At 35.7% G+C, this 26,472-nt stretch overlaps 1 protein-coding gene across 7 annotated transcripts; it reads right to left on the bottom strand.

The window, feature by feature from the left end:
• Positions 1-462: 462 nt before the first annotated feature.
• BNIP2 (BCL2 interacting protein 2) lies at positions 463-26,472 on the bottom strand. Of its 7 annotated transcripts, none has more exons than XM_064570375.1 (12): positions 26,247-26,442; positions 18,941-19,101; positions 18,657-18,763; positions 17,547-17,614; positions 16,209-16,376; positions 14,385-14,561; positions 11,316-11,418; positions 10,454-10,585; positions 9,233-9,319; positions 9,001-9,099; positions 8,006-8,041; positions 463-5,188 (listed from the first exon to the last, which is right to left on the bottom strand). In XM_064570375.1, the coding sequence occupies exons 3-12, from the start codon at positions 18,704-18,706 to the stop codon at positions 5,137-5,139; spliced, it is 972 nt and encodes a 323-aa protein (XP_064426445.1). In that variant the 5' UTR covers positions 18,707-18,763; positions 18,941-19,101; positions 26,247-26,442; the 3' UTR covers positions 463-5,136. The 7 variants fall into 7 exon arrangements, with proteins under 7 accessions (XP_064426445.1, XP_064426446.1, XP_064426444.1 ...); XM_064570376.1 differs by having other exon boundaries at positions 18,941-19,081; XM_064570374.1 differs by lacking the exon at positions 18,941-19,101 and having other exon boundaries at positions 26,247-26,472.

Below are 26,472 nucleotides of genomic sequence, written 5' to 3'. Positions count from 1 at the left end.
TGAAGAATTTTAATGTGGGAGAATTTGTATTTAAAATTTGTAGGTAATGGAAGACAAACACTTCAATATATATTGAGTTTATATAAATCCAAATGGTATCCTAAATGTGGATTAAAGGCAGCAATATGTGTACAGCTGTTTGCCATTAAGTAGCTGAACAGTGATTAAGGAGTAAATACAAAAGTGTTACTAAGTGGAATCTCTGCCACTTACTGATTTTGTTGGATTCCCCACTACTAAAATGATTCTAAACTATGAAATACAAAGTGTGATCATTAAGGTAATGTTTAAAATTAAAGCAGGATGAACACTTCACTCCCTTGAAAAATAGGAAGTAGCACCCGACTACAGAAAGAGAAACAAAAGGTCTAAAACTATTTGAAAGGCTTATGAGATAATTCAGTGCAAAAACTTAGTGACATAACGGAAGACAAAAAATGTGATAAAAATGAGTCAAAAACAAACTTTCCAATTAATTTATTTAAATTCATTAACGTTGCAAAAATATGCTGTGCAACAAACCAGGACGCAAGTTACCGTATTCCTAACAAGTCAAAGGAAAATAAAATATTACATCTCCTCAGTAAATCAAGACGAACCCCATTATTTCTTACAGGGATCACATCAACATCTTGCACACACAGTCATCAGAACTGAATTTCTCACACTGTAAAATGACAGCACCAGGCTAGGCAACATCAACTGAATAGTGGTGAAATGATCACAGCACACTGTGTCTAAATGGCAGCATGTGAATTTACATTAAGAAAAATATTTGAATTTTTGAAATCTGTATCAAAGTGTGTAGGTGTCTAACTCACTCTGAATTGTGTTCTGTGTGCATAGTGTCCTATGGACTGTGCAAGTCAGTGGCCCTGAACACACCTCCAACATTTGCTAGCTAGGTTTATGTACATAAACGGTTTAAGGGGCACAACTTTAGAAAGTTCGTATACAAAAAGTGCAATGGAATAGCTAATTAGTATTATTTTCCAAGTTCCTCCTTAGCCACACTGACTGTGAAAACACAAAGATTCCAAAATGTAAATGTTTTAACCCCTTGTAGAATGTCTTACAAGATAGAATCAGATCGCTATATGAAGCAAACAGCTCAATATAATTCTTTATCGATCTGAAAGCTTAATTAAACCCTTGATTTTCATCAGGTGTTTGATTTAAGTTGCTTTATGTGAACTTTTCATAGTATTCTTAAAAGTAATTCTCAAAACATAAGAAATTAAGTAGATCTACCATATGTAGTTGCAACAAAGCAACAGCTATGTTAAAATTTTAGTGTCACTCCTCATGTTCAACACAATACTTATTTTCAAGTGCCATTAGAACTTTAAAAGAAACTTACTTTACTGGGACTCACCACTGCTGATTCTAATTCATTCAGAATCTTGGGACCGCGGAAGAGGTGAGTGAAAGGATCCCTAGGTAATTCTTCTGTACTATGAGAACACTGAGTAGAAAACCTCCAACTTCCCTTACCAGCTGACCTTCCCAGGTGAGTCTAAATTCTTCATGCTTTCTCCCAGTGACTCAAATCACACAATTCCTGTTCCCTGTGACAAGGATAAACTCTAACAGAGTAGCTGGTCTAACTAATAAGCACATTAACTCCTCTATTCCTTCCTTTTGAGGTTTGTGATCCATTTCTCAAATATCTAAATATTTGAAAAAATAAGCAAGAAAACATGATGGAATGGATTAGCAAATTTCTATTTTCAGCCTATCTTCTCCCTTCTGATTGAGCAATGTTAGCAATTTTCCACATATAACACAGGAAAAAGGACGAAGCTATTGTCACCTTATATACACACTTTTACCGATCTCAACAAGAAACTGGCCTGTTCTAACCAATAATATCCTAATGCTAATTTACCTCTTGATTGAAGAAATCTAAAAAAGCCACTTCTGCACTAAATCAAACACTTCCAAATTCCCTGAGCACTCACATAAAAACAGCCAAATAGTAACACTGTAGTCATCTACAAGAAGTCTCTATCAAAAAGCAGAACTTTTACCTTTTTAAATTCTGAAACTGTCGTTGAAGAAATTCTAGCTACTGATATATACTTTGTCAATCAGCAAATTTCAGTATTCAGTGCAGTTACTAAATAGTGCTGTCCATTTTGGAAGACTAATTAATGTTTACCACGTTTCATAAAATATGAAAAATAACCTGGTCCTAAACTTTAATTTGAGCACTGTAATTGTTGACCCTCTCTGTTCAAACTTGCTTCTGTATGAAGAGACAAAGCAGATGAAAATATAAATTCTCATTATAGGTATTACTAACCTTTGCCCTCTTCACTCCAGTCTTAATTCACATATTCTGTGTGAAGCCTGCAGGTTTTCCCGTTGGATACAAGACTGTTATATGGTGCAAAGAGCTGCCATACACAGTACATCCCTTCACAGGGAAACATTCAGTGACATCTGAGATAACACCTACTCTTTACCTCTTCAGAGTTCTTTCTCCTACTTCCTTGTTTTGTTATCTTCCTTTCCAACTACCCCACTAGGCCCTCCTCAGGATCCTATCCTCCCCACACCCCGACCCGAGTTAAAGGCTATTAAGCTTCAAGTGGGAGGCCAATATAGCATTTTCCTTGGTGATACTTAGGAATATGACCAAGCAGAACACAACCAAATTACTTTATATGAGAAACTTTTGATTAAAGAGAGACACTCAGAGCCCAAGTATAATAAAACATAGTGACAAAAATCAAATTAAACCACTTAAGTTAGATCCATGACCCCAGCAGAAAGATAATACAATTTTATGTACTTTCAATCAGCAATGGAAAATTAAAATTGAATGATATGGGGGAAATGTCACATAGTGACAAATTACAAATAACAAACTGCCTAAGTGCTTTTCCTCTAACCTACTAGTTATAATCTTAAGCCTTATAGTTATGAAACATTTTTACGGGGCATGTCCCTGTACCAGATTCCATTAAGGTGTAGGTTAGAGCAGGTGTCGTTTAATCCAACGATTCACAGCACATCACTCTCGTTATATCCCAAGTGTTAACACTGTTCCTTCTGAATTTTAATGTTCTAATAGATTAAAGTTTACCTGTACTTTAAAAAAATATTTAGGAAAATGCATCACTTTTGCAACAAGTTGTATCTATAGTTAGGAACAATGCTTGCAAAAGCAAAAGTGAATAAACACAATAAACTGTTGAACCTGAAGCACTGTGTACTTTATGTGGAGGAAAACCACCTATTTAAAAAGTTCAGCAAATTTTGAACAGGATAAAGACTTACAGATGAAAGACTACTTAAAGAGCTCTATAAATATAGACTCTAATCACAATTAAATGATTCTTTATTCGTAATTCTCATATGGTAAATTCAGAAGGAATGCCTAAGTTGTTATTGTTAGTTTGCTTTTTCAACACAAACTGTTTCTAAGGTTTGAGCAAGCAAAAATGGTTTTGGCTTTATTTGCTATAATGACATTAGTTTAGGATCTGCCCACGGCTGCTGGATCCAAGTTAAGTCAGAAGGCTGCTGAGGAACAGCTCATCCTGGGAATCCTCCAGCATCTCCCATAATTGGACTTAGGTTAGCATGCCAAGTTTATAACTGAGGAGGACAAAAAGTAAAGGAAAATTCTCCTTTTTAACGGAAACTTTATACGAAAAATGGCAATGTTTGTAAAAGCCACATGTGTGTTCAGTCTGGGACAGAATAAATCCTAAAAGCTTAGCTCTCATCAGCTTCAATTTTGCTATTCTAGGACATTCTTTTGTAAATTACCTTATGGGAAGGGCTGGGGTGTGGTAGTATCCTCAAACTTGGAGGATACTAATTTTTCCACATGTGTATGAGTCACACAAGCATATGACACAGTATCAGACCAATCTGTTGTTTTAGGATGATTTTGTGGGTAATTAAGTTCTGTTTGGGCACCTCAGTACAATGTATTTCAGTGTAGAGTCAAGGTACTTATTACCAAATTAAACAAAAAGTTTATATGCTTATATTAAATGCCGTCCCAAACAGCATAATGTAATGATGCTCTAAGACTTACAAAATAACTTAATTTACAGTACTGTCAACATGATTCAACAGAAAATGTGAATATACACAAATCTGATTAGGTCAAACACCTACCTCCTACCAGGTTTAAGTAACTGATACAGAAGTATTTTGGTGAAGTGCCCACATTGAGAGCAGTTAAAAAAGCAGCCCCTATTTTCTACAGAAAAATAGGGACAGTGAATAACTCATCACATTCTCTGAATACTACACTGCACTCACAAATTCTGGAGAGTGATACCCTGGACACACAGCTTATTTCACATTAGTGAACAGACCTAAAATTTTTATAAAGTTCTGACTTCTGGCCAGAAGATAAAATGTCCCATATATACATATATACAAACCCCATTTCTTAGCCTCTTAAGTTCTCTAGTTCTAAAAATGGCTTTTTGACTTGTCTTTAAAGTTTAAAAAGGAGAAAGTGTGCAATACATTTGTATTTGCGCTTCTGAATTAAGAAACAGTATTAAATGAGAAAAAAAAAGCTTAGGATAGTATTAATCTACTTAGATTATGTACATGACCTTTGGGTATTCATGAGAACCAGTTTAACTGTCCCTCACCTTATGAGTTTTCTAAGTTACCCAGGAAATGTATCTAACCATTTACGAAAACAAAAATTCGAACATGCACTTTACAAATCATGGTCTTATTTACCTGTACATTCTTCCACAAGACAGGTATACATTAAAAAATATTGCTCAGAAACATAAAAATATATATTATCTCTTTCCTTTACCATTTAGGCATATAAATAGTTTACTGAAGATGATGCATCATTCAACAAACAAATGCAAAAACTGCTTTATATAAAGTGTGGTTCTCTGCTATTTAGCAATATAAAATATAAAATGATTACAATATAATTCGCTAATAAAGAGCTAAATTCAAGAGATTTGCAAACCAATACAGCAGTGAACAGTCCCTTACACAAAAGTCCATTAAGGAAGAGTCAAGTCCATTTTGTAACAGGTTACATAAAAATCAGGGCCAATAAATGCATTATAAATGCAAAAAAGAGCACTGCTTCATCAGCACATTCTTCAGTCTTGTTTGGACTAGACGCCAAACTTACTGTTCACTTTTCGGTTCATCTTGTTTTCCATTAAGCTCTTGATCAACTCTGTTTAATGAAAAACAATATAGATAATAAGACACTAGCAACTAAACAATTTTCTTTCTAAAAATTGTGACTACTTTTAGCATAGAATATTATTCTGTTAAAAACAAAGCTTTGCAAAGAAGCAGACATAGTAAAAAGGTTACCAAACATTTCCCCAACCAGGAAAGATAATTTTTAAAGACAAGAGGACACCGACAAGAAATGTGACTGTTGTTTCTTTAAAGATTATAAAATACTTTACATACAAATGCCCATAAGCTTTATTAAAAGTTCAAATTAGGGCGCCTGGGTGGCTCAGTTGGTTGGGTGACTGCCTTCGGCTCAGGTCATGATCCTGGAGTCCCGGGATCGAGTCCCGCATCGGGCTCCCTGCTCTCCCTCTGACTGTACCCCCTCTTGTGCTCTCTCTCTCTCTCAAATAAAGAAAAGAAAATCTTAAAAAAAAGTTCAAATTATAACAGGTATATTAAAATCTTAAACTGTAGCATGGCTGGAATCTAAGTGATGAGAGAGTGGCAGGAAAAATAACTCCCTAAAAAACGAGTCTGTTAACTGAAATACTAAAATGCCACTAATGCCACCAATTGACCAATGTTTTTAAATTCAGTGATAAAAATGCATATTTATAGAAACTATTCTCCAAAATTTATTGGTATACATAGACTATAAATGCCTTCCACTTATTTTGATAGTAAGAGGCCATCAAATTTAATAATTGGAAATATCTAGATGTGGTTAAAAATCGAACTGGATTAGTAGTGGGCTGCACAGAGATCATATCAAAATTTAGGCAAGTGGGGATTAGAAGAATTATGTAATTACAACACAATTATAAACAACCCCTTAAAGATAATGTACAACAGTCTATTACTATTATATTTGTACCAGTTTGAATTACTGATGGAGGGGAGTTTAAAACAATTTGGTATAATATATGAAGACACTTTTCACACTTGTTTCCATTACTATCATCATCACCACCCATTACTAGGATCCCCTGAACAGTAGTGAATGAGACCTAAAAGTCTTGGTCTGTGGTAAAGCCAGATTAATAACATTTAAAAACATTTTTTATGCTGGTATCAAAAATATGAGAGGTATATAGTCTCGATAAGACATGCAATATATATCCAGTCTTTTCAACATCTGAAATATGTTGAATTAGTTCTTATGAACTAATTTCACAATTACTTTAGTTTTAAACTACATTCAAACATTTTAACAACTGCTATCTCTCTGGCCACACTTGCACTGAGCTGCTTGAAAGAAACATCTACAACACTTAAAACTACTATGCTTGCACACTCAGTTTTGAATCCTCCTTATTCTCGGTATTCATCATAAGAGATTGCACCTTAAGTAAGCTCCTCCACATAGAGCCTCTGTTACATTTTTTAAAAAATATGCTCCTTTATTTTTAAAACTTGAATGTTACCATTTTCAAGCTGACAAGGATTTATTATTTTTTTAAGACTAACAAACTTTGTGCAAAAACTAAGAAGTACCTGAAAGATATATGTAATGATTCTATTATGGTTAAACAAAAGTAAAAAAAGAAGAAAAAAAATCAAGATAAAATAGTATTGGTAGGTATCAAACAATATATTTAAATAAAAAGTATAGTTCCACTATTTTTCTGATCCCTAAATTCCAGGTAATTAAATACTAAGAACTTTGTAAAAAGGCACAATTCAGCAGATTTTATCAACAAAGGCAATTCATTTTGAAATCCATGAAGCAGTGGGCTTCATTATACAATTACAGATTATATTTTTAATTTCAGTTATCCGTCTGGCAAGTGTACACCAGTGCCTAGAAAGGAAAAAAAAATTAGCAATACCTAAAATTACAGTCCACATCTCTACGTTAAAATGTCTGTCAAACTGTTAAGTGTCACATGAGAATGTAAAGCTATGATTCCATCACATCATCAACTGAATTCTTGCTCATCAACAGACCCAAAATGTGTCAAGAATGTTTCAGTTCCTTGTAACTGTTTCCTTAGAATGGTCAAAGTGATAATAACTACATACAAATCTCTCACCTTAAGAGAGACTGTATTAAAGCTGTTTTGCTAATTTGTCATTAAAAAAACAAAAACCATTAACAAGTCAGCTCCAAATCCTACACTGTTCTAGACTGCTATATAAAATGGTAACTATTTTATACCTTGCCTTTCATCTTCTAAGCCGAGATATTAATAGCTAATAGTTTGTTATGCTCAAAGCAGAAGTATTCAAAATTAAAGATGGAAAGCAGAGTGCTTAACTATTTAATGGTATACTGAATTTTAGGTATTTTATCATATGTAGAATTTGACTGGTTAGCAGGCCATTTAAGCGTATAGGGAAATCAATGTTGGTTAGCCAAAGAATATGTGCATTGCAAATATACTCATAAACCCCAGGGAAATAAACTGTTACCTTAAAAAAGTACATATATATTTATCAAGAGCACTAGTTGGACATTTAAACAATATGGTGAAACACATAAAGGCTTAGAGGTAATTGGTTTTCCAAATAGTATTCTTAGCAATTTCTTTGGTTTTGCTATCAGTATGTATAACATGAAGGGGTGAGGAGGGCCTATGGCCTTTAATTCTTAATTGGCATTATACATGGTGTTAGAACAGGGTGAATCCAAGCCATATTCAGCATCAGGAACTTCGGATTCACTCTATATTTGGATTCTGGGGTATGTTTATATTTACAAATGCTATTATCTTTGTCTACAAGCTAACCAACCAATAAGGAAGAGTTAGTCTGTGCAATGCAAATGGACTAGTCTAGATGCAACCCAGTCAAGGTGTGCATATACCTTTTTTGTTTCTTTTTTAACTTTTCTTCTTCATACCTTGGTAGGGAAGAGTTATTTCAGTAAATATACATGTTATGAAGATGAACAAAACTTGAAAAAAGGCACTGACAATAAACTCATATAAGTCTATAGGCAAAACCAAAAATACTTAACACACTATGTAGAAAGTCAAAACTGATCTAAGAAATCTGGCTTTGACACATTCAACAGACTAAACCTCAGATTAGTAGACCAAAAAACTTTTTCTACATTATAGCAGTGTGATACTCAAGGATTTATGTTAACAGCCTTCTACCAAATCCTTTTAAAAATTAGATGGAGGTGAATTTGGTAAACAGAACATATTCCAGCCACTGAATGAACCAAGGTTAGGCTGATATAAATAATATTGTATTTCTCCAGTAATAGGATTATTCAATGCCAGGATGAATTTACTCATATTTGGCGAGCAGCATATTCAAGTTTGGAGAATGTTCTTTAGTACTGACTGATGAGGAAATCACCACTTAAGATTGTAAACAGTCTTTAAAAATAAACAGTCTTAAAAATAAAAAGTCTTTAGGGCACCTGGGTGGCTCAGTTGGTTGGGCGACTGCCTTCGGCTCAGATCATGATCTTGGAGTCCTGGGATCGAGTCCCGCATCGGGCTCCCTGCTCAGCAGGGAGTCTGCTTCTCCCTCTGACCCTCCCCCATCTCATGTGTTCTCTCTCAAGAAATAAATCTTTAAAAAAAATAAACAGTCTTTAAAAATAAAAATTAATCACAACCAGAAATAATCCTTGCTTCTTCAGCTGATAACCTGAAGAAAATGGTGACTTGTGGGGAAGGTGCTGGAAAATCGCTTCTTTCCCTTTTCCTTAGTTATAAAAACAAGAGCAGTTACAAAATATTTATCATATAGGAAGTGTAACAGAATGACTATTGAAAAATATTTACCTCCTGTACATCAATATATAAAGATCCAATACAATTAAAGAAATAAAACAAAACATACTGTTTTATGCATTCTGGTATGCCAACATATTCCATGGGGACAAGTTCCGCTAGTTCTGCCAAATTAAAGACGTATCTAATTTTTTGGCTGAATTTTGAGCTATGGAAGAAAATAAAGATAATTATCTCAATATTCTGACCAACAGAACTGACAAGAAATTCACATAAGGAGTTTGTGTTTTTGTTTCTGTTTTTTTTTTTTTTTTTTAAGTCAATGACTCTCAGAAAATTACCTAATAAAGGGTCTTGTGACAGCTAGAAGTGTTCTGATAAACCATGAGGGATGTACAATGATTAGTGATTTTAGGTTTTTCCGTAACCTGGAATAAAAAAAAAAAAAAGAAAAATTTTTAAGCTCTATAAATTCTAATGCTAGAAGGAAAGGTAAGGCATCAATAAGTATGTGCAACTTTATACACACACAAATCTGTCATCCAAAAGTTCATTTAGTTGTGATATTCCTAAAGACAAGAAAATACATTCTTGAATTCTGTTTCTCCTCCTGCTACAAGATGAACTTTACTTCATTTGGCTAAATTTATGTCCACAGTATAGCTTGTTGTTAAATGTCTCCTAAATACATTCACTTGTCTTTAGAATTCTGTCAACTGGGTTAGAGGTCAATACTGAATATGAAATTTCATTTTTCAGGACGAGAGGGGAACTGGTACTCATTTCTTCACCATGAAAGGCACTGTGCCAGCAGAAAGATGGGAGTCAAGTTCACCACAGGAACAGGAAATGTAAATCAGATCTAACACATTCTTATGGAGTCCAAAATTCTGAGTAAAAATTAACGGTATTACCCTGGACGACTTAAAATGACCAAATAAAAACTGCTGTTTTATCATGCATATTCCACACTTAAGTGATCATTAAGGATTTTTTTTTTAAATCATAAAAACTAGCCCATGCCATGTTTAGGTATTTAGAGAAACCTATTAATGAGTCTGAGTTCATTAAACTAGTTCGATGTGGCTACAGTCTAATCAAACCAATTGGAGATTCAAAGTTCCTTCCATTAGCATGGATGACTAACTCCCAGGAGAATACACTCCCTAGAGCTCATTCCAAAATAAGATTATAGCTAAGCATCTTAAAAACCATAAAATATGCTAAGCACTATGAGCTAGCAAAATTCAGAATGTATTAAAATAGGAAATGTACTAAATTCTCCATCCTTTCCCAAAATGTAAATTATAGGAAACTGTTCAATGTGGTATAAATAAGGAGATAAAGAACTATTTTATAGGTTTTAAGGAATTATTCTTTATAAAACAGATCAAAACTAATTTCTTTCGTGATATTCTAAAATACTGAATTGAGAAAATAGAAACATGTTATGAAATTAACAAATATAATTTATGGTGTCCTTAAGTGACAACAGGAAATAAAATTGAACAAAGCTATTATAAAAATTATTCAGACTAGCTTTCAATGTGTATTTACAATACCTTCTATCAATTTGCTGGTAGCATTTCCTGAGCCATCCCAGACTGGGCATTTTTCTTCGAGTTGTAGCACCATTTAAATAAACTATCATGTAGTTTTCTGCTACTAACAGCTCCAAAGTGCCAATAACATACCTGTAAAAACAAATTAAGTTTAAGCCTTAAATATTGCTTTGCAGAACCAAACAAAATTATGCAAATGATATAATGCCGTTCCTTTCCATTCAATGACAGCAAAACCAATTAAAATTTCAAAACTGCATTAGTTGGTATTATGATTGTGTATCAGAAAGAGTTATCTTCTAGAAATACACATTTAAAAGTCTGCAGATGAACTGACATGATTTCTGGGACTTGCTTCAAAGTTATACAATGGGAAGAGCATACATTTTGGGAATGAAGTATAAACTAATTGTGGGAGCAGGGGATTCATACACAAAGATTCAATACACTTCTCTCTACCTTTATATAAGTTTGAAATTTTCCATAATAAGTTTTTTTAAAACACCACTAACTTAAGAAACAGAATGACTCTGTGGAAATAGAACTGAGTCAGTTCAGTTATATTTGGCTTTTTGGGAGTAAATGCAGTTTAGCCATATGATTTTGAGATAGAAGAATTTCTTTACATTTAATGTAAAATAAAGAAGTTGGAACAGATAATCTGAAATAGCCCTTCCAGTTTTAAACTGACAATTTTCCTGTTGAGTTGGAAAATGAAGAGTTTTATAATGCCAAAGAATAAGGACTTAAAGGACTGGAATGGAGATAATTACAATCTTCTCCCAGGTAAAGTTCACGTCTTAAATTGGAGATCTAATTAACTCAGAATTCTGTCCAAATTTTTTTATGAAGGTATACTTACTTAAAGAGATTGTCCATCAGGTATCTATAGTTAGGTTGACCACTTTCAGGCATAAAACAGACAGCAAACACAACAATGGCATTTAATCCATCCCCATAATATCCTGAAAAAGAAATCAAAGATAAAATCACCAGCATGATTTTACTTTTTCAGGGGAAATCTGTATGTACAGTTGATAGATTATATAGTGGTTCATGTTCCCCCACAATTTTTTTGATCAAAAAACATGGTTTCTTTTTTAACCTTATATAGCCTTATAAAGATCTTAAAATCCCCTCTTCTCAAAATGAGAATAAAATCTGAAGAGGAAACAGTGGGCATAAAAACCAGAAACCCATTTAAAGTGGCATAATCAGAAAGCCAGTCCTACTTTAGTAAACAGACAAATGAAACGATATAATCCAAGCAGGCATAATATGAAAACATCTGCAATAAAACAATCTTATGCAAGTTATGGTTAAAGTGGGTGCTTTTTTTTTTTTTCTTCTTATGTTAATCCCCATACATTACATCATTAGTTTTAGATGAAGTGTTCCATGATTCATTGTTTGTGCACAATACCCAGTGCTCCATGCAGAATGTGCCCTCCTCAATACCCACCACCAGGCTAACCCATCCTCCCACCCCCCTCCCCTCTAGAACCCTGTTTGTTTTTCAGAGTCCATCGTCTCTCATGGCTCGTCTACCGCCTCCGATTTCCCCCGCTTCATTCTTCCCCTCCCACTACCTTCTTCTTCTTTTTTTTTCTTAACATATATTGCATTATTTGTTTCAGAGGTACAGATCTGAGATTCAACAGTCTTGCACAATTCACAGCGCTTACCAGAGCACATACCCTCCCCAGTGTCTATCACCCAGTCACCCCATCCCTCCCACCCCACCCCCCACTCCAACAACACTCAGTTTGTTTCCTGCGATTAAGAATTCCTCATATCAGTGAGATCATATGATACATGTCTTTCTCTGTTTGACTTATTTCTAAAGTGGGTGCTTTTTAAAAAATACTTTTACACTCAGCAATGCCTAGCATTTTGTAGATTTAGAGTATTAGAAACTACATCTCTGACAATTTTAACTGAAGAAAGTGTTAAAATGTGTATGTTTATTATAATCTCTAGATATTAAGCTGTATCCAGTAACACTGGTTTAACTTTCATTTTTGTTGTTTACAAACATACACTGAAAAGGTTTAAACAGTTCAAGTACATTAGCATCTTCAATACCTTCCTCAATCTCTTAGTCACAAAACACACTATGATAATTCAATAGGATAAAATGGTCCTAATTATTTCCCCCTAATCCAAATAAAGCACTCTTTCTGAAAGATACTTTAAGATAGTCTGAACCATAAGGCCGGTCTCACAACTTGTTTCCTATGAACTGGCTGAATTAATGCAAGTCTGTGGACTTCCTGATCCAGATTATCCTGTTTTCTTCATCTGAATAGGATTAAATTAGGCAGAATAATGTAACTGCAAATATTCAGGTGATCTGGTTTCAGATGAATGAAGACTATAGAAATACAGAGGGAAATGGATTTGGCAGAAAGTAAATTAAGTAGAAAGGACTCTACATAAAAAAACCCAATCTGTTTAACCTACCCCTTTCCTGCATTAGGACTTCAGGTAATAAGAAATGTTCTAGAGAGTGACTTGCATTTTGACTACCATTAACATTCTCACACTATTTATGGTGTCTTTGTAAACTTCTATACATGGCACAGTCAGATGGATAGAAGTTATAATCATACTCCCATAGCTTTTCCTATTTGACTTGCAATTTCTTAAGAAATGAAGCCTTATATTTTTGGATATTCCACAAATATGCAAAGTTGGTGCTCCATAAAAACGTGGAATGAACTAGTACTGTACTTTATGGTAAAACTAAATTATTTTTTCAGGGTTTTAAGGTAAATTAAGAGTTACAGTTTAAAATGCCAAGTTTTACTTATATCCACAAAGACTAGTACAAGAATGTTCACAGTTTTAATCATAATGGCCCAAACTGGAAACAACTCACATGTTCATCAAAAGAAAAATGAATAAGCCAATTGTAGTTTATCCATGCAATGAAATACTACTTAGCAATGAAAAGGAATGAACGACAGACATGTGCAACAGGGATGAATGTCAAAAACATGCTGAGCAAAAGAAGTCAACAAAAGAAGGTACACTATATGATTCCGGTTACATGAAATTCTAGAACAGGCAAAAGTAATCATGGGAGTAGACATGAGAATAGTGGTTACTGGAGAGGGGGGTATTCATTGAGAAGGAGTTTGAGAGAATTTTTTGGGGCAATGAAAATGTTCTGTAGGTCTAGGTGTAGGTGATATGGGTATATATGGTAATATGGGCATTTGTCAAAACTCACTGAATACTACATTTCAGATTAGAGCGCTTCCAAGTGAAAAAGTGAGAAGAAAAACAAATATTGTATGATATCACTTATATGTGGAATCTAAAAATGCCAAACTTAGAAACATAGACTAAAATGGTGTTTGCCAGGGGCTAGGGGGAAAGAGGAGATGTTGGTCAAAGGGTACAAACTTCCAGTTATACGATGAATAAGTTCTAGGGATCTAATGTACAGCATAGTGACTAGTTAGTAATACTGTATTATGTACTCAGAAGTTGCTAAGAGAGTAGATCCTAAATGTTCACACCACAAAAAAGAAATGGTAATCATTATGTGATATGTATTGCATTAGATCAACACGTTTTACACCTTAAACTTACACAATATGTCAATTATATCTCATGAAGCTGGGGAAAAAATTGCAAGTACTACAAAAAAGGATTATAGCATTTCACTATATATAAATTATAAATGGATAAAAAGGGGAGAAAGTCTCAGTTTTGGGGGGAGGTGTCAGGGTGGAAAACAGTTTCCACTGTATACTCTTGTACCTTTTGAATATACTGTGTGCATGTACTAACGATTTTTAAATTTGGTTTTATCCTTTTACTTCAAAACTGTTGTTTCTAAGATGACATAAATGTTTATTATATCTATTTTTTTACTCAAGATAGAGTAAAAAGGATATGAACAATCTTCGATCGCTCTTACCTCCATGGCTGATAACTTTTTTATAGGGTTCAATTGCCTTCATATCGACCCTGTGGTCCTGTTCTCCAATTCTGAACATACGCCAGCGTCGTCCATCTTCTTTTTCCTCTGCTGCTGTGTATTCAGTAATTGAGCCTTTCCTAATAATTTCAGTAGTTTTGGGTTTTGGAAGATCATCTGTCAAAATAAAAGGTTTTTGAATCACAAATTGTTATTTATACAATAAAAATCAAATTACATGTTAACCACTTTACTATCTAATTAGATTGTTCAGGGATTTTTTCATTATATCTTCTGTGGAATTTTAAGTATTTCTTCTGTAACAGAGGAAAAGGCTTGTTATTGATACGAGGCCATTTTATGTTTTTGGAAATCATGGTTAACTTTTTTGTATGGGCTAATTCACAAAGCACCTATCACAGTGCAATGTATGTTCATGAGTTCAAAAAAGATAATTCATACAGCCATCAAAATCTTAGTACATTGGCCTTACAATGCCGTTCAGATTTTATTTACAACACTGTTCTTGGTAGTTACCACTATAGGTTATTTAAAGTAACTGAGAACAAATTGTTTTATTGAGCACATAAATTATTCCCCAAACACTGTAATACCAGATAGAAAGTGGTTAACCAGCCAATGATTATTTCTCATTTGATCAGTTTTATTGAGCAGAAATTTACTAATAACATTCTGACATGTACATGCAAAAGTCTATTTTAAATTGACATTAGCCAAAGCAGAAGCACCAATGATTAGGTGTAATTTATATTTCAAGATTGCATTTTAGAGGATTTTAAATGAAGTAATGATTTTCAAAATTTTAGTATCAGAGTCCTTACCAAAAGATGGGGGGGAAGGGGGACCTACGGCATGTTAGTTGTTTGTTTCCAAGATAAAGCTGTTAACGGAAAATATCCTTCCAGGAAATGACTACAGCAGCATTAAAGAAAGAAGAGACAAAACACATAGGCAGAAAACTATTTCAGTATCTTTTTAAAATATTGCTTATTACTGGACTGCTTATTGAACCAGTAAAACAGGGAAGAAAAAAGGAACAAAGATATAGCATATCAAAGATCTTACTCTTTACTGCTGATAAAACACAGTGTTAAACACTGCTTTGAAGTAAAAATCATTTTAAAGATGGAATATATAAACAACTATATAAAGATACTGTACATAGAAATTATCTCATTAAAGAAAACATGCAAAGCAAAACACATGCCAATCCTTTGACTTCTAAGTAACTTAATAATAAGGAATATGAAGTTTGGGGACTAAGAGTATACATTAATTCAAGTTGGTTGTTTACATAGTGCAGCACTATCAGGCAAACCAAATGAAAAAATCACCCTCAAAAAACTCCCTTCAAAGCTCCCTCTCTATAAACCCTTAACTACTTTTAGCATATTCCCTATGTTACATGTCTCATCAAAGCTCTTTTCCTTAGCTGACTGACTAAAGAAAAGAACATGCTATACTTATCAAGCAGTATTTTGGAAGCAACATGAAAAAACATAATTTCACAATCCTGAGCAATTAAGAAAGAAAATAAAGCCACCTGTGTAATCTACTAAAAACCGTTTTTGAAAGCCATGAGAATATTGTGTTAGCAGAATTTCCTCTTAGTAACAAAATATAGTAGGAACTTTAGAAAGAATAACTTCATATTTCAACAAAATCCCTTAATCATTGATTTTAAGTTCAAGATCAAGTTTTAAGTTTTTCAATTATCCTAATAGGAGACTCCTATTCAAAAAACACATATGTATATAGAGACAAACATTAATAAAGGTCAGATAAAAACAATGAAGCATTTACCTTCCCACTCAAATTCATTACTGTTCTCTGATGGCGTGTCTAAGCCATCTAAGTCAATCTCCCCACTTTCATCCAAATCATCTGACAGCACAGAGCCATCGCTAGGATCCAGGGTCAGGCTAATGTCTGGAGCCATGAGTTTCTTTCTTACTTTATTTCCATTAACTTCTAGTGAGCATGGAATGGGTTTCAAAAAAAAAAAAAAAGTGAAAAACAGATTAGAAGGAATGTTTACATGCTCAAGTTGAAAAAGAGAAAAAAATTTTTTTTAATATTTATTTGTTTTTTAGGGTGCCTGGATGGCTTGGTCGGTTAAGCATCTGTCTTCGACTCAGGTCATGATCTCAGGGTCCTGGGATCAAGCCCTGCATCAGGCTCCCTGCTCAGTGGGGAGTCTGCTTCTCCCTCTCCCTCTCCCTCTGCCCCTCCCCCCTGCTCATTTGCTCTCTCCCCCTCTTTCACGATCTTGGCCTCTCTCTCAAGTAAATAAATAAAATCTTTAAAAATATATTTATTTTTTTAGAGAGTGAGAGTATGGGCATGTGAACGGGGGGAGGGGTAGAGTGAAAGGGAGAATCTTAGGCAGGCTCCACGCCTAGCGCTGAGCCCAACGTGGGGCTCAAGCTCATGACCTTGAGATCATGACCTGGGTCGAAATTAAGAGCCCAAATGCTTAACTGACTGAGCCATCAAGGTGCCCCAAAAAGAGAAAAATTCTAACCACATTCTTGAGAAAAATAACATTAATCAAACACAATCCCAAAGCATTAATTTATAAACCTTGGATTTTGATCATTATTGCTTCTACATCATGACAAGACAACACATGCCAGCAAGGATAAGTCTTCTTTTTTTTTTTTTTAAAGACTTTTATTTATTTGACAGAGAGATTGACAGTGAGAGAGGGAACACGAGCAGGGGGAGTGGGAGAGGGAGAAGCAGGCTTCCCGCTGAGCGGGGAGCCCGATGCAGGGCTCGATCCCAGGACCCCGGGATCATGACCTGAGCCGAAGGCAGACGCTTAACGACTGAGCCACCCAGGTGCCCCAAGGAGAAGTCTTTTTAAGTAACAGAGGCAAACATTATAGTCAGTTCTTACAATTAAAAATGAGCTCCTCTCAACCTTTTATTGTAGAAATTTCCAAAACCCAAGGGTATGTTTTTACAAAGTTAAATTTCCAAAGCACTCAAAAAATGCTTTCTTAAACATTCAACTTATCCTTTGGCTCTGTATAATAGAACAAAAAATGAGAATACTTTTTTCCCTTGACAAAGAAATGTGTTAAAAAATAGCACAAAGTCTACCATTTCGTTGAAACCAAAGTGCCAAGTTCTTACCAGGCTGGCTCTCCGGTCCAGTTACAGCTAGTATATCTGCTTCCATACTATCATCCTCTGGTAAAGGTCTAGAAGATACAGACATAATTTTTAATTCACAAATTAAAAAAATTTTTTTTGAAGTTCAGAGCTATTTAAAATATCTTATAGAATCAATTACGTGGAAAACTGAATAAAGCAGTTTCTTAAGCTTCAATAATTTACAAACGACTTTTAAAGACAAAATTTTCAGACTGTCAGAAATGATTTGTATATCTATATAAATAACACATAAAAGTAGATATAAATTCCTTATGTAACTACTCTTAAATACAACTACAAAACAAACCTAAAAATTATAAACAACCTAAAAAACATATAACTCAAATGGACGAGCTTAACATGAAATACAATACAATGTGTGGCGAAGGTAAACTGTCCCTCGCATGCCAGTACGGTCATGATGGCTACAATTCTTTTGAGCTGAGCATTTCTATATCATTACTATTATCACCATGTGCTATGCAGTGACTTAGTACTCCCACAAGCTGTCCATATTCCCACTGTTAAGGGACCTTCCTATGCACTGGGATGGTCTTCTGACCAAGATGGTATGGAAGCACCATTTAAATATAAGGTCTGCCTTTGCCCTTTTTCTCTTAACCCAGCTGCTGCCAATACAACCGTAAATACAAATGCAAACGTGTCAAAGTAGCTGGCCAGATGATCTAAAAAACCCTTATCTAATAAGTTTTTTTCTTAAAATAGAAGCACAAAATTTAACAACTCTTACAGACATCTAAAGACTCCCTTCTCCCAGGAACCCCTCAGATTCCAGTTTAAGAAATACCATATTTAAGCATTTTTTGCTTAAATTTCAACGTTTTGAAATTTAAATGTTGAAAACAAAAATAGAAGATTATAGAAGATCACATATATATTTACTGGAAAATAAGATATAAGAGAATTCATCTCACTGTTGGAAAGGAACTTTCATTTTCTAGTATCAAATCAACACCTTTGACATTGGGTTTCTATAAGAAGCTCAATATTCATTTAATAAGTGACATCTCAATAAAGACATTTTGAAGTTTTATTTTAAATTTGTTTTCATTTGAAAGTATTGCTCACATTGGAAAATCTTCATCTTGCCATTCTTCTTTAAGTTCCACACCTTCCATCCTCAGTTTAGATTCAATATCAGCCACAAACTCCTGATAATCCAGAGAGCCAATGTCCTGTGAAAAGAGAAAAATTTATAACAACATATTTTCCATGTTACTTTTTATCTGCTAAAAAGGTGCAATAATCTTATACCTTAGTTCACACTTCCACCCTGGCCATGAAATCAATTTATTGGGCTGCAACTACCATTAAACAAACAAACAAACAAAAAAGAATTAGAATTGGGGCACCTGGGTGGCTCAGTTGGTTAAACAACTGCCTTCAGCTCAGATCATGATCCTGGAGTCCCAGGATCGAGTCCCGCACCGGGCTCCCTGCTCAGCAGGGAGTCTGCTTCTCCCTCTGACCCTTCCCGCTCTTGTGCTCGGTCTCTAAAATAAATAAATAAAATCTTAAAAAAAAAAAAAAGAATTAGAATGAAAATCAGAGTCTATATATTCTAGTAATGTGAGTACTATTTGCAGTTAAGGGTATTGGGCAGTGAAAATATTTGTTTTCAGTTACATATATGCATGTGTGTCCCAGGTTGTGATTTAAGTTTTATTAAGTTTTGTGAATTATGTAAAAACAATCTGGGGGGGAGGCACAAGGAATAAAAGTAAATATATTCTCTACTCTAGATCCATAATTAATTTTCTGTCCTCCGGATAGAGGTTGATCCTAGATATTGAACACTAGTAAATTGCATTTACATTCATGATTCAGTAAAGTGTGCTGTATCTTTTTAAAACTGATGTATAATTAACATTTAAAAAAATATTTTATTTATTTGACACAGAGAGAGAGAGAGCATGCGCACAAGCACAAGGAGGGGAAAGGCAGAGAGAGAGGGAGAAGCAGGCTCCCCAGTGAGCAGGGAGCCTGACATGGGGCTTGATCCCAGGACCCTGGGATCAGGACCTGAGCTGAAAGCAGACGCTTAACCGACTGAGCCACCCAGGCACCCCTATAATTAACATTTTTAAATTGAAGTATAATTAATATGTGTGCTGTTTTCTATACTTCCATCTCTTTAGTTTCAATGCCATCACTCCAGAGCCATTTAAAGAAGGCTACTTAGTAACTATCCAGTAAATGAATGCTACATTTTGATTTGCTTCATATCTACACTAAACTTTTCTCATGCAGTTCAGCATAAGTTTTCAGACACTGAACTTAGTGACTATTTCTTTTTTATTTATTTTTTAAAAGATTTTATTTATTTATTTGACAGAGAGATAGAGAGCACAAGCAGGGGGAGTGGCAGGCAGAGGGAGAAGCAGGCTCCCCACCGAGCAGGGAGCCCGATGTGGGGCTCGATCCCAGGACTCTGGGATCACGACCCGAGCTGAAGGCAGCCACTTAGCTGACTGAGCCACCCAGGCACCCCGTGAATATTTCTATTCATGCAACTACATATGCTAACCTAGGCCATTCAGTTTTAGTTTTAGTCTGTCCAAGGAAGGGTGTGGGTGCCTACATCCTCACTTTACAAGGTGAAGAACGCTGAGATTGGTTTGGTTGGTGGAATAAGAACTGGAGGTTTAAGTATATTATTTAAGAAGTCATAAAGATCAACTGGTTAATGAGCAGAACAAAAACTGTGACAACTTTAGGGCACAAGAGGTATAGATGAGCTAATATTTAGTTCAATTGCATTAGAGCAAGTCAATAGATGACTAATTTTTTTTTTTTTAAAGCAGTAAAACATGTATTTCTTAAGAGACAGAAAGTATCACTACAAGTATTAAAAACAAAGCAAAAAGTGGTTGGTCCCAGTGGAAGAAGAAAGAGGGTGACATGGGGAGAATGACTGATGCTTTTCATAGTAAATCCTAAACTATTTGACTTTTAAAACCATGTATATATAACTTTAAAAAATACTTATCAAATAAAACAAATAGTGCCAGCCATTCACTTCAATTAGTCTTGTAAAACAAAGACATGATGCCTCCACACACTGGAGTATTACTCAGCCATAAAAAAGAATGAAATCTTGCCTTTTGCAACAACATAGGTGGATCTCGAGGATATAATGACAAATACCATACGATTTCACGCATATGTGGGATTTAAGAAACAAAACAAATGAACAAAATAAAAAGAGATAAAAAACAGACTCAAATATATAGAACAAACTGGTGGGGGCATGGGTGGGAAATGAGTAGAAGAGGTGAAGAGGATTAAGAGTACACTTATCATGAGCACTGAGTAACATACAGAATTGCTGAATCATTATACTGTACACCTGAAACTCATATAACATTGTTAATTACATTGGAATAAAAATAAAAATTAAAAAATTAAAAAATAAATAAAACAAAGATGTGGTCATGGTTTATGGTTGCTTTATCTGCTGTCATTACAACACTATAAAGATGTACAAAGCTGTACAGAAAAAGCATTATGTTCCAGAACAACAACAAAATTACACTGGCAATTTTCTGAAGTGTTAGATTTCACATGGTAAAGTAAATTTATATCTCTGCCAAGACTGGGAGGCTCTCTTCTCAGTTTGAATTCTTACTTATGCTCAAGGAAAGGGTTCACACATTCTCAAAAGGTTTAAATATTCGAGGACCCACTTTCAAGCACAGGAAAAATAGCAAATGCTCTTTTCCTCACCAACATATTTGCTCGGAAAACTCAGTATTTATATACGTAAGTCATTTTTAATTCTCTGGGAAAACACTGAGCCAGGCAATGTTGAGAAATTAATGGAAAACACACCTAAACTACAGTAATCTTGACTTATTTACCACATTCTCTGTTTCTAATACATAGTCTACACCTTAACACAGGTCTTCACTGATCACATCATAGATTGTTCTCTGATGGCAACTCTTCCTCTCTGTAGAGAAGAAAATAAACAAAAAAGGGATACCTATCTTGCCAATCTTTTCTATTTAGAACACAGAACTAGTATAAAAGACCCCCAAATTATGGCCAATAAGCCCAAACACTTAATGCTTATTACCTTAGAAATCAATGCCCAAGTGAGACTGAAACACTCTATTACTAAAGGTTTAAAACTGTCTCTTCCAAATTTTTAATTCACTGTACTTCTCAATTTTTTTCTGAAGTCTTATAATCACTCTAAAGTGAACTAATATACTTCCTAAATTCAATAATCAGAAAAAGTTTCTGTTATTTTGTCTTACCTTTTTGTAGGTGTTGGAAAAATACCAGGATCTTCTTGTTGTCTTTTTCAAATATCCCACATACTCAAAAAAATATTTAATATCTCAAAAATAAAAGCAGAGACTGAAAGTTGCTATCACTATATTCTCAACACCTCACACAGTGCCTGGCACATAAGCCTGTGAATGTCAGTTATATGAATATTGTAAGGTAGGACACTGGATAGCAAGCCTTTATTTTGCTCTACCCCTTAGGCTTATTTTTCTTATTCAACTACATTATTTAACAGCCTTCCTGTTGTTTTACCCTCAAAAAGTGTAATGAAAATATTTAGGGCAACCCACATACATGCAATTAACAATTTCTGTTGGTAAAATCATTCCTTATTTTTAAGTGAAAATATGTAACTTGAGAAATTCTATAAGACAAACCATGTCCTTTAGTTCCCCTACCACTTGAACAAGGCTATTACTTGAAAATAACTCCTCTAAACATAGAGAGCCTGAGTCCTTCAGGTCTCTCAGCTGATTCACTCAATTTTTACTTCAATCATATTGAAGCATGTGATTTTAAAACACACAGCACATGGACATGGATATCTAGTTTGGGGATAATTATTTAAGCTAGTTAAACAGAACCTAGAGATACAGATAGATTCACTCTTGACCATTTCATCACAGACTGTAGGGAGAAAAGTACACTAGGTAGACAAAAAGTTCAAACAATTGAGAGAGTATTGTTCTTGGAAGCACTTAATCATCAGCAGCTGTAAGAACAGGAAACAAACAAGAAAGGAGCAATATAAGCACAACCACTTTGAAGGAAATCAGGACACTGCTGACTCACAAGTTAACTGTGGCTGTTTCCCATTTTTTGTTCATAAATTTGGTAAATTACAATGGGGAAATAACACTTTAAGATGCCATTTGTTAAAATAACCTAATGCAACAGCAATAACTTGATTTCCCAACATACTTGTGGTACTGGGGGCACATGATTACTTATGCCGATTAACCACTAGAAGTCATTTAGATAAATTCAGAACACCTGCTGACCTCAGTGAGGTTAAAAATCAAGGAGAATGGATTACCTCCTGACACAACTTCTGAAGGGAGATGTGGTGGTAAATTCAACCAAGATGAAGAAGGGGATTTCCCTATGCAACTCAGCAATATAAGCAAAAATTAAATATTAAAATCTTATTTACAACTGTCTGATTTATAAATTACAATCTCACGTGCAACTTTACTATTACGTAGTTTAACAGTCCTGCTGGAATAGGTGCTAGTAACTACCACCTATGCTGAAATCACTTCTTATTGGCAGAAGGAAATGTCCAGGCAAGTCTTTCACTTCTTCATTTAAACAAAAGGGCTTCATTCTAGATATTTATGTTCACTTTTCCCTATGCGGCTGGCAACACTGTTGGCGCTATAGGAAAATACGTTAGGCCAGCCTATATGTTTACAGTGACCACCAAAACGCCTCCAGAAAAATCTTCTACACTTGTCACTGCTTCCTTGAGAGCAGGGTCATGCAGGTTTTTAAGAATGAAATGACACCATGAGAGGTCACCTTACACCTGTTAGAATGGCCATTCTTGAACAGACAAGAAAGAGCAAGTGTTGTCAAGGGTGTGGAGAAAAAGGAGCCCCTGTGCACTGTTGACAGGAATGTAAATTGGTGCAGCCGCTATGGTAAACAGTATGGAGGTTCCTCAAAAAATTAAAAATAGAAATACCATTTGATTCAGCAATACCACTTCTGGGTATTTATCTGAAGGAAACAAAATCACTATCTCAAAAAGATACATGCAGCCCCATATTCACTGCAGCATTATTTGCAATAGCCAACATATGGAGGCAACCTGTTTCCACTGATAAATGAATGGATAAAGAAATTGTGGTATATATACACAATGGAATATTATTCAGCCATAAAAAGAATGAAATCTTGCCAGTTGGGACAACATGGATAGACCTTGAGGGCATTACGCTATGTAAAGTAAGTGAGACAGAGAAAGATAAATATTATATGGTCTCACTTATATATGGAATCTTAAAACACACACACACACACACACACACACCCCCAAGGTCAAAGATGCAGAGAACAGACTGGTGGTTGCCAGAGGGGAGGGAGGTTGGAGGAATGGGCAAAGGCGGTCAAAAGGTACAAACCTCCAGTTATAAAATAAATCCTAAGGACGTAATTAATGTACAGCAGGGTGATTATAGTTAATACCGTATTACATATCTGAAAGGTGCTAAGGAAATTATTCTTAAAAGTTTTCATCACAAAAATATTTTAACAATGTGTGGCAATGAATGTTAAATACACTCATTGTGGTGATCATTTCCCAATATATAAAAATATCAAATCATTATTGTATGTACACCTGAAACCAATGTTATATGCCAACTGTACCTCAATTTAAAAGAACAAAATGAGATCCTCTATCTGAAACATTAACACAAAATTCAAGAAAAATTACAATGCTGCTGACTTCTAAAAATTGTGAAAATAAAGCAAAGGATAATTATGCCACCTACAAACAGTACTTTTATGATCAGTATGCAGAACATACTGGAGACGCTCTAAGCCCTTTACAAAGATTAAAGTCTAATATTGATCTCTGACACTTTATTGTAAGTTATACATATTTGCTGTAATATAAAATTATAATTGTGGAATATTATTATCATCATATTATACTGGTATTCTGCTTTATACCATCAAAGCTTAACAAGACAACTTTCGATCCACTGTCAGCCAAGGTTAATTTTTCGGAACTGGTTATAAATACTTCCTTTTTTAGATGCTGTCCTCCATCGCTGCTCCTACCCACATTGCTCCAGAGGCAATGAAGAGAACCACTTTCCTTTTCACATTTACTAACCACTTGTACATTCATCATCCCCACATGTTCCAATCAACAACTTCTGTGAGGTATAAAACACTGGTGTTATTATCCCCATTTTATCTTACATATGAGGCAAATGACACTACATCTTGGTTCCCAGGTTAAATATAGAATGTTTCTAATACAGCACACTGTCTCCAGTTCATGGCAACTTTATACAGAGTAAGCCTGTAATGCCAGATTTGGTTACATTTATCTTCAAAGGTCCTTTAATACTTAAAGACTACAACAGCACTAACTTATGATGATCTAGTTCAAGATCCATGTTTGCAGAAGAGGATCTGTCATACTTCCTGTATAAGCCCAACAATGTTAGGCTGCAACAGAGGAGATTATGAAGAACAAGAATAGTTTAGAAGAAATGTAAAATGACAAGAACTCAGTAAAAGATGTGAGAATTCATCAAGAAAATAGTATACAAGGTAACTAAATTGGGTAACTTCAGTTATAAACGTTAGACATTTACAAGTTGCAGAAATTCTTATAAAATTTTAGAAAAAGAATATGTTTCGGGGCGCCTGGGTGGCTCAGTCGTAAAGCGTCTGCCTTCGGCTCAGGTCATGATCCCGGCGTCCTGGGATCGAGCCCCACGTCCGGCTTCCTGCTCAATGGGAATCCTGCTTCTCCCTCTCCCACTCCCCCTGCTTGTGTTCCCTCTCTCGCTGTGTCTCTCTCTGTCAAAATAAATAATTAAAAATCTTTAAAAAAAAGGTTTCATTGAAAAAGTTAAGAAACTAGGCATTAAGAGAAATAGAGATCTCTAATCAAAAAAGGTGAGGATGAAAAAAAGCAACTCTAAAATGCAATCACACACTTCATTCAACTAACTATAAGGAAGGCACTATGACTACCAGGATGAACAGGACAAAAGCTGTGCTCTCAAAGGGCTCCCGCAACAGGCAGACAGGGGAAGTTTCAAAGCAACGTAATAGACGCGAATAAATTTAACAGGAGTTGATCGAGCAGAACCACAGCAGCATCAGATATACAGAAGAAACCCAAACCATTAAGTAAAAGGTAATGTCTGAATCCACGCAGGAACTCGGCTTTTACAGGAGGAAGGTCTACTAAAGCCCTCATTACATATGCGCTTCCGTGTCTATTCCCCGAGGGTACAGGGCACATCAGACGTCCGAGTTTCTTTGTTCAGCACCAGGACTGACACTGATCTTAAATACGCGACCAAAGTGGCCCGGGACCAGGGTGTGTGCAGCGGGGCCGAGAGGGGGGCAAGTTCCACCCCGAGCACGACAGCACGAACGGAAAAGGGGTGGCCGGGGGCAAACAGGAGCCGAGCCAAGGGCGGGGGGCCTAAGCTGGGCGGGGATCCGGGAAGCGCCTCCCGGGCAGGTTCCCTGGCGCCCCCTACATCGAATAACCCCCTGGGCTTCCTCTCTCGGGCTGTCCGGGGGGCACGCACCCCTCCGACGTCCGCCCCAGGCCTGCTCTCAGCCCAGATCCGCCGTAGCCCAGCCTTCCCCGGCCGCACTCACCCCGGAGGAAGCCCTGGCTCCCTCGTCTTCTTCGCCCCTCCAGGCCGGCGACGTGGGGCTGACGGCCAGGGCGCAGGAGGTAGGGCCGAGAGGAGCCCGCTCCCCTCGGACCGCAGTGGAGACCGGGGCCCAGTCCCCAAGCTATAGCTGCAGCGGCAGCAGCTGACCCGGATGCAGAGAGCGACCCCGGCGGAAGTGACTATATCCCGACCTTCTTCAGGCGCGA

Source organism: Mirounga angustirostris, unplaced genomic scaffold, assembly GCF_029215605.1.
Source record: "Mirounga angustirostris isolate CCGP_5_RB_7025 unplaced genomic scaffold, mMirAng1.0.hap1 SCAF_9, whole genome shotgun sequence".
Classification (NCBI taxonomy): Eukaryota; Metazoa; Chordata; class Mammalia; order Carnivora; family Phocidae; genus Mirounga; species Mirounga angustirostris.
This window is presented reverse-complemented; position numbering and strand designations above follow the sequence as displayed.